This window comes from Poecilia reticulata, linkage group LG19 (genome assembly GCF_000633615.1).
Source record: "Poecilia reticulata strain Guanapo linkage group LG19, Guppy_female_1.0+MT, whole genome shotgun sequence".
NCBI lineage: Eukaryota > Metazoa > Chordata > Actinopteri > Cyprinodontiformes > Poeciliidae > Poecilia > Poecilia reticulata.
The window spans coordinates 3,692,161-3,706,323 of NC_024349.1; the positions used below are offsets into that span (position 1 = coordinate 3,692,161).

The 14,163-nt window shown below is 40.8% G+C and overlaps 1 protein-coding gene across 5 annotated transcripts in view; it reads right to left on the reverse strand.

Moving 5' to 3' along the window:
* The window catches only part of fgd4a (FYVE, RhoGEF and PH domain containing 4a), a 56,691-nt gene extending 45,237 nt beyond the window's left edge, over positions 1 to 11,454 (reverse strand). For 2 of the 5 annotated variants that reach the window (XM_017310852.1, XM_017310851.1), the window contains exon 1: positions 11,107 to 11,450. In XM_017310852.1, the coding sequence (XP_017166341.1) occupies positions 11,107 to 11,209 (103 nt within the window). In that variant the 5' untranslated portion in view covers positions 11,210 to 11,450. Of the gene's footprint in view, positions 1 to 3,634; positions 4,068 to 11,106 lie in introns of those variants that run through there. The other 3 variants (XM_008436503.2, XM_008436507.2, XM_008436504.2) reach the window with 3 other exon arrangements.
* Between the last annotated feature and the right edge of the window lie 2,709 nt (positions 11,455 to 14,163).

Below are 14,163 nucleotides of genomic sequence, written 5' to 3' on the forward strand. Positions count from 1 at the left end.
CCTAGTAATATTATTAGCTCCTGCTAATGGAGTTAGCTCCTGCTAAAGCTGCTATCTCTAGCTAACGTTACCAGATGCTGTTAGCTCCTGCTGGTTCAGTAAACAGTAGATCACAGGCCATCATCATCATCATCATCATCATCATCTCGTGTTTAACGACGCATGAAGACGTTTCGTGGGCGGCCCTCATCAGCCTCCACCACCTTCACTTCTTCTTTTGTGTACTGACTCCGGTCCACCATAACCTAGCCGCCTCGACGGCCCAGCATGCATTGCACCAGAGAAAAAATGGGGCCTCTCTAGGTGAAAAATGTAAAAAATCCAATTTTTTATGTAATTATGAGTTTTTAAGCAGAGCAGACGACAACTTACAGGTTGATAGGAAAATATATTTAGGGCAACATCTTGATTTAAAGTCATAAAACATTTTCAGAAGTCAAAATGAAAACTTGTTTTACAGAAACGTGAAACGGACATCTGTGCACATAACAGGACGTTTCTGTCAGACATTCGATAATATGCAGAGATTTAATAGTCAGATGCCTCACTACCTCCCTCCCACACAAACACACAGCCAGCATCACACGTTTTTCTACCTCCTCACAGCCTCCTCTGTCTCTGCAGCACGTCCAGCCCTGCGTCCACCTCTTTGTCCTCCCACTGGACGAACGTCTGCAGGCCATGACTCACCACCTCCTCATCTCTAATGCACAGCGTACGCCCCCCYCCCCCAGGGCCTCTGCACGCCCCTCACCCACATTAATTAAGCCCAGATCATGTAAACTGCATGCACACGATGCATCAGAGCCCTCGCTGCTTTCATTGACTCTCATTACTGACACACATAATGAAATCCAGCGCTGAAGGAGTGGCGTTATGTGCAGACACAAGCACGTTAATGTATGCACAAGTGAGATCAAAAGCAACAGGAATGCAACAAACAAGACTCCAGAGGCTGAATCAGAGTCTGCAAACGACATTTAAGAAAGGAAACGAATCAGCATTGAAGTCTGAGCCACTAAAATCAGAGATATATAAAATAAAAGCATGTCTACCTGCTAAAATGAGCGTCCCTGAGTAACGACACTGCAAGAGGAATAATGAAACGGCTGAAAGGAACCAAATTGATTCATTAGTTTATGTATGGTGAGAAAAGCGCCTGGTTTATTATCCGCCTCATCTTCTTCATCTTCCCTCGAGGCAAAAACACACAGAACTAATCCGACAATAATCCAACCTGAATTAATAAACTGGCTGTTAGAACCTCAGACTCATTTCAACTGTTTCAATAGTTTCATGATAATGAGGAGAAACGTGATGAGCACAAAACACTCAACAATATCTGTTGATCTTCTGAAAACCCGGTTCTTTAGGTCAAGTGTTGCTGTGCTTATTATTGATCTACTGGTAATTAGAAAAAACAATCTCTGGGTTGGATAATGGAGAGTTGTGTAAGCGTTACGTGTTTCCTGCACAGAGTCAATTATCCTGTCGATGCTTCAGAGGTCACACGCTGCCCACCAGGATTGATGTTCCTCTTTACGTTGTGTAACATTTCCGCAGATCTGGACTGGCGCTGGAAAAGGCTGAGGCGTCATTCTGAAGGATTTAAATATAGTTTTTGGTACGTAATCATTTTTTGGAGAAAAGTTGGGAGATGATGTAATAACAGTGACACTAATAGAAGCATTTAAAACGGCTGAATAACTCAGGAGACGTTACAATGTCAAAACTGTGGCAAAGCTGCAAAGAGGGAAAGTTATACTGCAACAGTTGTTAATAAATTAGCAAATCTCCTTATTGATGAAGCAACAAAATAGAAAATCTGATTCATATAATGAACGAAAACAAACTGGAAACCAGGTCCATGTTTTCAGATGTTTTTAAAACTGAATAATCAGTCAGTAAGCAAAACAACAGCAATAAACAATAAGCTTCGTTCTGAGTTTAAAGCCGTTTTCACAGTCCAGTCGACCCGGTTCTATTGGAGCCAAGACTCCATCATCTGGTCCTCCTCCAGCTGCTGCGGTTCTCTCTCTCTCACACCTATTTTAAAGCATATAAATTAGATATATATATATTTTATCTTGTATGTCCTTTTTCTGATGGACATTTTTTAAAATGGCCGCCGTGGAGAAAATGTTCACCAACATCAGCAGGAGTTACTCGTCATATCCAACCAAAGAGTTATGTTCACAAACCCGCTGACCTGCAATCTTAGCTCACGTGATGCTACACAAAATATAGCAACAGAAAAAAACCCTGCAGAAATTAACACAAAAAAGCAACTAAAAAATACTGAAGCAAATACAACAACGATCAGACTGTAACTCTAACCACATTAAAAAGAAATGAGCTGGATGACATGCTAACCACTGAAGACGACCGTCTGGTCAAAACTCTCATCAAAATGTAATGTTTGTCACTCGTTTCTTAATTGTTGACTCTATGTTGCTTTTATGACTTTTTATTTTGTGTTTTTATGATGCAAAGCACTTTGAACTTTAAATGCCTTGTTGCTGAAATGATCCATACAAATAAACTTGATTGACCAGATCCTGGCAAAACATCAAAGTCCTCAGTTTCAAGGATTTTGTAACATTTTGTCTCTTTAAAGTTGTATGAACAGGATAACCAAAGTCAAAAACATAAAATGTGACACAAAGTTCATCCAAGTTATGAAAATTGGTAACAATTTATGACAATAATTGGTTTGAAAGGCTGAAAAACGGCAGCCATCTTGAAGAATGGCCGTCATTCTGATAGTCTAGTGGCTAATGGGAAACAGAAAAAAACGACCTGAAGGGTGAACATGCGACTTTTTATACTGTCTTGACAGATTTTTACAGTAAAACGCTGCAACATCTACAGTACCATCTGAGCTGCCATGAAACTCCACCATTCAGGCTGAGAGTATTGAAACTTGATACATTTTTAACATTTCCTCACATCAGAGGCAGCTACAGTTGGTTCCTGTAGAAACAGAAAGTCAACCCAACTGGAACGGCGTTGAGTTCGTCTCACGCTGAAACAATGAGCGTGGTGAAAGGACCCGGGCCTTTTCCTTCCTGCCAACCAGGAGGGAGCAGAAAGCTTCACTCCGTTTCCTCCTGAACCTCCTTCACCGGCGGTGCAAAGCATCCCAGAAGGGTTTATACGTATGAACCGTCGTCTCCAGTGCAGCACAGCATGAAAAGAGTAAATGTGCCACTGGGGGAGCTGGAAGAAGGCCAGAGCGGTCTAAGAGGGGGAAACGGTTCCCAGGCCTCTGAGAACTGAACAGTCTCTCTTCTTACAGCGTGGCGGATTTAAATTCTCTCTCTCTTCTGCTGAGCACCAACGATACTGAAGCAGTTTGCTAAATCCACATCGGCTCCCGGGAACAGCCACTGTTCGGGAAGAAAACACGACCATGCTTCTGCTGCATTTTCCAAAGATAGTTTACACAAACCACCCAGCAGCAAAATGAATGGCTTATCAGAAGGAGAGCAAGATAATAGGATTAGAAACTTGATCCAGAAATCAGATGAGCTGGAAGGGGAAGCCAGACGGGGAAGGATGAAGATGCATTTCTGCAGAATCGACTCACTTAAAAATAAAACAAAACAGAAAAAGAGGAGTTTCCAGATCTTACCATAACAGCAGAGCAGACACATCTTTGAGTTTTTACCTTTCCGGCTCCAAAACCTGTACTTGCGTCGCCGTTTCATTGTCAGTCCACTCAAGGTCAGCTAATCAGTGAGCGCTAATTCATGATGAAGTCCAGACCTGCCAGCTTCCAACCGACTCAGATGGGAATAAAGGTAGTCCATGTTGAGTCCAAGAGGAGAAGTGAAGGTGTGTGAAAGTCCAAAAATACTCCCGTGTTTAGTGAACTGGACTTCCTTCCTTCCTGTCAGAACTCGAAGAGGAGACCTGCTGTTCTGCTCCTCAGATCAAGAAGAGAAAGAATCATCCATCCTGACAGTCTTTACATCCGTCCCTCTTCTGGGGAAGAAAAATCCCAGATTTCTCAATCAGCTTGAGGAGCTCCACTCAAACTTCCTTCTGAAGGTGCGTCCTGGTCTTTAGCTCAGCTTGAACTCAAAAGGTAAAGAAGAAAACGGGAGGCTTCTGGGAAAAGCCTCGCTATCAAACAATGCCAGTCAGGAGAGGGAAGCAGCACACATCCCAGTCAGGAAGCTGCAGCTGGCGAATGGAAAGAAAAACAAGTTTCCTTCTCACTGCGTCTGAAACGCAGGATCGTTTCTGCACAAAGGTGAGTAAAGTATCCAAAGATTTCACTCAGGTTAGGGGGGAAACTGCATCAACGAATATTTACCTACGCAACATGATAACTAATGTTGCTGGATGATAAACTGTTCCAGAAGTTATTTTGATAAGCATTGATATTGTTGCTTTGACAACATTTTCCGGTAATATAATGGTAATGATGTCAGGGTTTGCATTTTTTAAGATTTTATAGTTGGTGTTCAGGTATTAATCTTCCAATCCTTTAATAACACATGATTATCAAGTAATATTTTCAAATTTCCTGTCAACTTTAAACATGTTTGAACTCAGAAACACGGCAGGAATGACGGCTCTGCAGCCCAGCCACCCGGGAAACCCTGACGATGCAAGAAAGATCAATAAATGTTTAACACTGAAAGCAGAAGACATTTTAAATATCTAAAATAAACAACAAATAACATGAGTTATAAAGTCTCTGCAAGCAAAACTGTCCTTCAAAGAAAAGGTTCAGTTGAGACCAAAACACCAAACTGAAAACTTTTATATCCAGAAAGAAAGAAAAGAGAAAACTATAAATCATGCAAATGGAAATTATTGAGCTTGTTGTAATTCATTATGCAATTTATTGATTTATTGTTTATTGCAACAAGCTATTTACTCTTATAAAAGAAAAAAAAATTAAGAAATTACAAAATAAACTTTAAGCTGAAACACTATTCTAAATCTTTTTTTTTCCAATATGAAATGTATGAAACCAAGTAACATATTTTATGTGATGAAAAGTATTTCCAGTAACAACAGACAGGAAATAGCAACAAAGCTTGTGCACAAGCAAGAGGTCTCACTTCAACATAAACTGCAGCCGAGTGTCTGGAAGTGGCACATTGTTGCTTGGGAGTAGAATTAGCAATAAAATTTAAATATAGAGAACAAAGTAGTACAGCTTCTTGTAGAAGTATTTTTCCTTAAAAAAACAAAAGTTACTAATGTAAATGTAGCCAGTTGCTACTGAAATCTGTTTAAGAACAAGTTAGATAATATTTTATATCAGACATGATTGTTTTAAATAATGTCTCCAATATCACAAACTAATAAATCAATGCTTTGCAGCAAATGAAGTGTTGATGTTTGATTTAAACTAAACTAAAAATAAACTCAAAATTAAGACGTAAATACATATAAAAATGTAATCTAAATAAAAGTTTCACATTTTTAAACCTGGGTTCATTTCAGCACTAAGAGCGCCAACATTTCCTGACGAACAAAAATAAAACTCTTGGTATTTGTCTCCACCTGCTGGAAGGTCTCGGTGCTGCTACAGCAACGCCCTTCATCCGTCAGTGTTTCTGCATATTCTGAGGTTTATTACTCAAACAGGAGTTCGCCATATCCTGTTACACGCAACTAAAAATCCCACTGATGACCAACTGAGCGGATAAATGACGTCATCTTCATATTACACAAGCAGCATAGCTGGAAATATTCTTGTAGGTCATATTAAAAAAAGCACTTCTGCTTTCCTTCATCTAATAAGCTGTTATATTTTATATCTAAAGGTAAATAATTTCTGGACAGCTGCAGGTTGTATTTATGGACCAGGAAGTGAACTGAGTGACTGATCAGAATAGATTTACAGGTTTGTTCATTTTTTCCTTCCTGGTTCCTTTTCTTCTTCCAACACTCCTTGTGACCTTTAGCATCATGGCTGCTATCACCTGAGCCAGGTGTGGATATCTACTGAAACACATATTACATTACGCAAGAAAGAGACACCTGGATTACAGTAACCCTCAGGTTCACTACGCCTGAACGCTGCCGTGTGATTGGCTATTTGCCTGTTGAAGGTGGCTTGTGAGTATAATAAATGTTATGAATGATTTTAAGAGGAAAAGCTGAGAGGAGGAAGTTACCGTAATCTAATCGAGAAGGGGCGTTGATGAGGACGGCTGTTCTGAGCAGAGAGACGGACGGAGACGTCCGGAGACGGACGGAGACGGACGGAGACGGACGGAGACGGACGGAGACGGCCGGAGACGGCCGACGTTCCAAGGATTAAATATTCAGACAGAGAGGAGATCCAAGAGATAAAGTGCTGCTCATGATCCCACAGGGAGAAACTCCTTTTAAAACGGCCATATCCTCTTTTCTTGGAGTTTTGTTTAAAGCTGCAGAATGAAACTTTTACAGGAAAAAGTTTTCCCATATAGTATGAGACAGATAATCTGTGAAAAGATCCACTCCTGGATCAACCTCCTGTTGATTGGCAGCAGAAAGAAAGGGGGAGGATGCGAGCAGCACATACACAACAGTGATTGACTGCGCTAAAACCCTTCACCCGTCTCTGATTGGTTGTTTCTGACTTAGTGATGCTTTACTCCAGTTAGTACTGGGAGCGCTGGGAGAAGGCAGAGGAGCTGCTGCCACAGCATGTAAAAAACGTATTTGAAATAAAATGACGTCCTGTAGCTTTAAGGGAGTTTTGACAAAAACATGATTTCATTTCACAGAAAGGAAAGAGAGAGCTGGGTGTCATCCGCACAGCTGGGAAAACAAACTGCAGATTCTCTGAAAATAAGATCAACTGGGAGAAGATAGAAGAAGAAAAGGACCAAGACCAGAACCCTGAGGAACACCGGCGGTCACTGAGGAAGACTGGGCCTTGACCACAACAACCTCAAACACGAAGATTAAACGCGTAGCATCCGACGGTATCTATGGTAACAATATAACGATAGAAATTGTTATTCAAATTTATTTAAATCTTAAATTTTATCTCCACTGAAAACAAAATTCAACAATATTCTCAATCTGAATAAGAAAAAAAATCTAAATATTTTAGAGCTAACGTTGAAATTCAAACATTTACCCTGACAGGAAGCTGAATGCAGTGGCTCGGTTTGCTTATGCCGTGGTCCGGCTCGGGTCGCACGTTTCTCAAAACAGCTGAATTATCAAGAATAATCACTTTTCAAAAGATGTTTCCATCTTCAAAATAAAAACCCTGGCATTTCAGAGCCACTTGCTCTGAAATGGTTCAGCAAAGAACCATTTCTTTGCTGAACCAAAGAAATGGTTCAGCAATCAGCTACCTTCTACAGCCGACTCACTTCACGGCTGTAGAAGTGAGTCGGTTCAGCTGCAGATGCCTGAGCGACAGCGGAGGAAACAGCAGCAGCAGCAGCAGCAGCAGCAGCAGCAGCAGCAGCAGCAGCAGCAGCAGGACACACAGCTGCTAATTCATACAGTCCCACTGCTGCTGCTCTCTGCCAACAACAAGCAGCTCGTTGTTGAAAAACAGCCGGAAACTCTGTGGTGTCACAGAGACACCAGCACTGAGCTACAGCTCAAGGTCCAAATCCTGGCGTTTCCTGGAAAAACCGGCAAACTCTGAAGAAGTTTCAGTTCTGCTGCACAGGATCCAGAATATTTTAACACATCACAACCACAAAGTGCAACACGTTTCATCTGACAAACGGAAAGTGGAAAGAATCCAACTTTCTGGAATCACCTTCTGGGTTTTGAAAAACTCCAGTTTTACACATACTGTGAAATTTATTTAAACATCTGAAGCTCAGACAGATGGAGCAACATCTGTGAACATCAGTTTTCAAGTCATGTCACAGATTCTCAGTTGAATGCAGGTCTGGACTTTGACTAGGCCATTCTAACACATGAATCTGGTGGTTGTCCTGAGGGAAGGTGAACTTTGACCCCAGTCTCAGCTCTTCTGCTGGTTTTCTTCTAGGATTTAGCTCCATCCATCTTCCATCAACTCTGACCTGCTTCCCCACAGCATGATGCTGCCTCCACTGTGTTTCGTAATACTGACATGAAAGATTCAAACAAGTTTGATGATCATTAATATCTTTATAAATCATTGACTGATTGATCATTTTAAAGAATAAAACCAAAAAATATAGCAAATCTTTCCTATCTTGATGTTTTATGATCATCGTGTTCATTTAGCTACAGACTGCTGAGAAATAAACGTCCAAACATTACGGATAATTCCTGTTGGGAAAATGGAATAAAGATAAGACAAAAAACTCCAAACACAGAAAAAAAACATCGTCATTATAAAATAGGATCCAGTTAAACAACAGATATTAAAGCTTGCTAAACGTAGAGCGGCTGCAGACCAGGTCTGTGTCTGAAGGAAAGCCGGATCATCCGGCCGTGATGAAGCTCTGCATCGTTAGGAGGCTCAGTGAACCGAGGCAACGACTGCAACATGAAGCACTATCTACATGGAGGCACAGAGACGCTGGATCCAACAACAGCACTGCATGAGAAGATGGGTTTCCACCAAAATGTGCAGCATCAGAATGAACAGAAATGATGTAGAGGTTCAGGATTCCTGCACATTCTGGATCTGAAGGAAACGAAGTAGCTGATATCCGAGCTGCTTCACCGACAAAACCAAAAAATGACTGAACAAAATGGCTGCTGAAGATTCAGATCCATAAATTAGAGATTCACATCTTTTGGTCAACAGCAGGGGCGTCACTAGGTTTTCAGGACACGGGGGGCCTGGCCCCCAGGATGTGAGCAACACACAAAGTTGGCACTATCTACATGGAGGCACAGAGACGCTGGATCCAACAACAGCACTGCATGAGAAGATGGGTTTCCACCAAAATGTGCAGCATCAGAATGAACAGAAATGATGTAGAGGTTCAGGATTCCTGCACATTCTGGATCTGAAGGAAACGAAGTAGCTGATATCCGAGCTGCTTCACCGACAAAACCAAAAAATGACTGAACAAAATGGCTGCTGAAGATTCAGATCCATAAATTAGAGATTCACATCTTTTGGTCAACAGCAGGGGCGTCACTAGGTTTTCAGGACACGGGGGGCCTGGCCCCCAGGATGTGAGCAACACACAAAGTTGCTTTTCCAGTTTTAAAATATTGTTTAGGGAAATACAAACATCTTGCTACAAAATATGACTGTAAGCAGTTATTCGCTACCATAAAGTAAAACTGTTAAACTTAAGCAGTTACAATTTTCTACGGCTGCACATTTAAAACTGTTAGGTACCTTTTGAAGAACATTTGAGCAAAGTTTTAGGCTTCCATCATCTTCCAAGCAATTCCAGCCATATTTATAACAATCGCCCAGAATATTAAGTCATGAACTACAGGAACCTGGCAGATTTATTATCAATTTTGAGTAAAAAAATGACAGTTTATATGATTATTTATTTAAACTCCAGCCACATTATTTTGAATTTGTTGGCAGTTTTTTGTAAACCGAACAACAACAAAAAAAACAAACCCATTCCATCGTCCATCTTCATATTAGTAAAATAATGATAATAACAAAAAACCCACCAAATTATTTAGGGGGCTTGAGAAAACGTTATGGAGGCTTCAGCCATCATAAAGTTTGACCAGAGACGGATAAAAACAAGCACACAGAGTCTGAAGTACCAGGTGTATTACATGCTAATGGTGCAAAGCTGCAGCTATGCTGATGAATGTTCACACCGGATGATTCAAGGTGAGATTATACCTGCGGTTCACTTCCTGGACACGTTTGTAACCCGGAGCCGACTTTATGAAACCGCCACCATTATATGAGCTGAAGTGTCACCTAGTGTGAACGCCGCCCCCACCAAGCTCAGAGAAAAGTTCAAGTCTGACTGGGAGCGCGGCTCAGAATCCCCAGCAGCGTGTTTACACAAGTAGCAGTTCCAAGATAAGACCAAATAATGCGAGTTCTTCCTGCCTCCGACAGTCAAGTCCAAACAGAGCCGACAGCTGAACATGGAGCAGGTTCTGAGAAGAGCTGACTAAATCTGCAGCTGCATGTTTGCAGTTTGCAAAGACCCATTATGATATGGAGCGCCGTTTGTGACAAAAATGACCCAATAATTTGGGTCAGAAGAGAAAAAAAATATGAGTTCATATTTAAACAAAGTTATTCATTAATAAATGTCAGCTTCAAACATTTTAATTTGCAAGATAAATACTTAGCTCTATGTTAGCTAAATAATTAACTAGCTCAGAGCTAAATATTTAGTTTGGAATTAAATAGCTTCTTGATTACATATTTTTTGAGCTAAATATTTAGTTAACTCAATTTAACTAAGTATTTAGCTTGGTAACTAAATAGTGAACAAGCAATCTAGCTCTAAATTAAATATTTAGCTTCCTCTGAGCTACATATTAAATTAATATGCAAATTCACTTGCCAATAAGCAGTGGATTATCAAAATAAAAGCTGGTTCTTCAGAACGTCCATATAAATTCCACTGTTGAACATCTAACAAAGCTCATTCTTTAATTGTCTTGAGCTGAAAGCAACACCAAACTAAATATTTAATTTGCATCTAAATATTTAGTTTATTAGCTAATATGTAGCCTGCTAAATAAATATTTTTCTTCAGGCTAAATGTTTTTTTTTTTAACTTTGGCATTTATAAATGACTGAATAACATGGTAAAAATATGACTGTGAAAAATGAACCCACATTTTTGTCTCCTCTGACAGGCTAAATAACCCAAAGTGTCGCAGATAATTTTGACTGTGCAGCACCCCGTACCTCTCAGCTCTGAACTGATGCAAACTGTTGGATCAGCTTTTCAGAACTAAGAAGGTTGTAGGAACAGTTCACCTCCTTTAGATTGGAGGAAAATGTTGCCCTCCAGCCACCGATGCAGCCAGCAGGCTGGGACCTGCCTCTGACAGCAGTGATGATGGGTAAACAAGGCCTGCAGCTGTTTCCAAGCTCTGACGGAAACACGTGAGCGCCAATCCAAAGTTAAAGCCATGCGATGGTTTATTCTGGGGGATTTTAGACATGCAATTGGTCTAAAACACATGAAACCCGAGCAGAGAGGCAGGGTGAGAACATGCCCATGAACCCACCTGTAGCCCGTCGATGCCCCGAGTCCAGACTGCGCTGCTTCCTCCGAAAGGCGACCCGGTTGAAGCTCTCCATTTTCCCCTCATCCATGGCCCGCTCAATCATTCAGACTGACCGATTCTGAGGATTTCACTGTGAGGTCGAACAAAGATCGAAAATAAAAGTATGTTTTCAGAAACGCGCTCCCTTCTTCCCAGCAAATCCAAAGCCGAGCGGCGGCGGCTCCATGCGCGTCCCCGTCACTGGTCCGCGGTCCGTCCGGGTCCGTCCGGGTCCAACAAGCGGCACCCGACCAGCGACACCCTCAGGAGCTCAGGGAGCGGCTTACGGCGGGCCAGCTTGGTGCTGGTCTCCCTCCAAAGTCACCTTGATGGGGGTGTAGCTCTGAGCCCGGCCCGCCCCTCTGGTTCTGTTCGGGAACTTTTCCAAGATAAATAATCAGAGGCAAGTAATTACTGAGTCTGCAGGTTTTCTGCTGAAACACAACAACACTTCAGACTATTGTTCTTTGGTTTGAACTACATTTTTATTTTTTACAAATACATTTAAATCAGGTTTAGCTCTCATTTGTCATATTTCTTTCAACTATAGTAAACCTGTCAACTTCTGAAACCGCATATAAGGAAGTTAGATGCTTTATACTAGTTTATAAAGCAGGTTTATAAACTAGTGGAGGTGCTAGATTATAATTTCTAATTGCCAGATCTGTAATTAAATGAATTTTAGTAAAAAATTATAAGTTCTCAGTTAAAAAAAAATCTCCTTTACTACTAAATTATTGAATAAATAGAAATATGAGCTCAACAATAAAGATATTTATTGTTCTGAGCTGAACCTTTTTCTTTTGAGTGATTTATTTATGGGGGAAATGTTGGTGCTCGGACCACAGCAGCTCATTTCCCATAGCTGAAAATAACCAGGAAGGCAGAACCAAAGGAGAAATCTTTTATTTGTTGTGTATCCAGTTTAACAATGTTTCAAATGGTGGAGAAACTGTAAAACCCACAATATCCCAGCCTACTGCAAGCATTCCTGTCAAACCACGGCTTGTTTTCAGGAACCCGGTTAGTCTCTCCGCTCAGACCAAAGTTAATGAGGCAGCACAGATCCAGCTGCTGCCTCTTCATCACTCTGTAGCTGCAAAAGTATCAATCTGTGGTGAACAAGTGAACACACACGCAGAGCAGGACGTCCACTCAATGGTGTCCTTAAACACACCAGTACTGGCTGTGGAGGTTCAGGATTTAAATCCAACTTAGGACACAATATGAGAATGTTGGAAAGGTGCAGAGAAATGAAACTTTCTTGCAGTTGCCACATTTTCTGCGTCTCAAAAAGAGACAAAGCTTTAGTTTTGTAACAGAAAAGGAATTTGTCTCTTATCTGTAGCTCTCTGTTCCTTTGACCTTCCCACACAGTTACTGGCAGAAATGTTTCACCCAGACCAGCCTGTGATTGCTGCTGCTGCTGCTGCTGTATTGCTCAAATGCATAGTGCAGAATTGTGCTTGTGCTGTACTGCATTCTGTCTGGGGAAGCAAAGGGAGGCGGCGATGGGAGCCGCTTTTACAGTTACTGTCAAAAATTAACACAGTTATTACATTTATTTCGCCTGTCACAAGAGAGAAACATGGCGGCAAAGTCATATTTTCACAGCATTATTCATTCATTTATAAATGTTAATATATTATTTAGCAAGCTAATCATTTAGTTGACCAACTACACATTTAGCTCCAAGTGAGTAAGGTACACATTTAATGTAAAACTAAATATTTTGTTACACGCTAAATATTTAATTTCAAACTAAATATGAAGCTAGTTCAGAGCTAAATATTTAGTATTCTTAACTTGCTAAATCTTTATTTATCAAGTTAAATATTTAGTTGTTTCTGACCCAGCTATTCAATTTGGAACTAAGCATTTAATTTGTAAACTAAATGTTTAGCTTCAAACTAAATATTTTAGGTTAAGCTACGTATTCAGTTAAAAGCTAAACATTTAACTTGCTAGCTAAATATTTAGTTTGAACTGTGACATTTATAAGTGAATCTATAACCTGATGAAAACATGCTGGTAATATTTGACTGTAACTGTAAAAATGGACCCCAAAGTGAGGAGCTGCAATGGTTTTTTTCTTTCTGTGCCACAATGAGGAAAAGAATCAGCATCATGACTGAAAAGTCTGAAAATACTCAACGAGGAAAATACAATGAGTCGATGGCGGAGACCTTAATGCAGCCGTCATTTAAACCGGAGCATTTCAAAATAAAAGCAGCTCAAAACGCCGGATCAAATCCTGAGCTACAAGCATCACTGTAAAAAATGTCTAATAAATAAACAAGAAGTGATATAAAACAGTCTTTGTGTATCTAATTTAAAAATATTAAAATAATTCATAAATAAGCGTCGCAAGAAAAACCTGTGAAAGAAAAACAGCTGAAATCCACCATCACAAACACGAAACCTTCTCCTGTCATCAGTCCGCTGGATCCGCCGGGCCAAAGTGTCTGAGAGCTACTTTGTAGAAAAAAACCTCCATTCATGATTTATTTGGTTGTTATTCTCACAAAACTCTATATGGTTTATATTTGTACGCTTTTTTCTAGAAGGCGTCTAAATCAAATGTTTATTTTTGTTTAGTTTTTGATGGAAGATCAAAACAGACTGTGTCGTGAAAGTGAATCTGTGAAAGCGATAACTTCGACTCCACAGCAGGAATGAATTCTTATAAAAAACATGAGACAGAAGAAAAACATACAAGCATTAATAAACCCCGTAAATAATAAATAGTCAATAAATTAGTAATAAATAACAGAGAACTAAAGGAAAGATTCCAGTTCAGCGTCAGCAGCATTTCTGCCGGTCAGTCCTCCTGCAGGAAGTCGCATCCAGAAAACGGGGAGCGCTTCCTGCGTCTCTTCTATGACCCAGGTAGCCGGGAGGCCCGCCAGAACCGGGTCAGAACCGGACCAGAACCGGGCCGGGTCCGGCCGGGGTGGGGGACAGAGGAGGCCCCTCCCTCATCCAGGGCACGTCTGCCTCTGCGTGGCTCCTATGGGT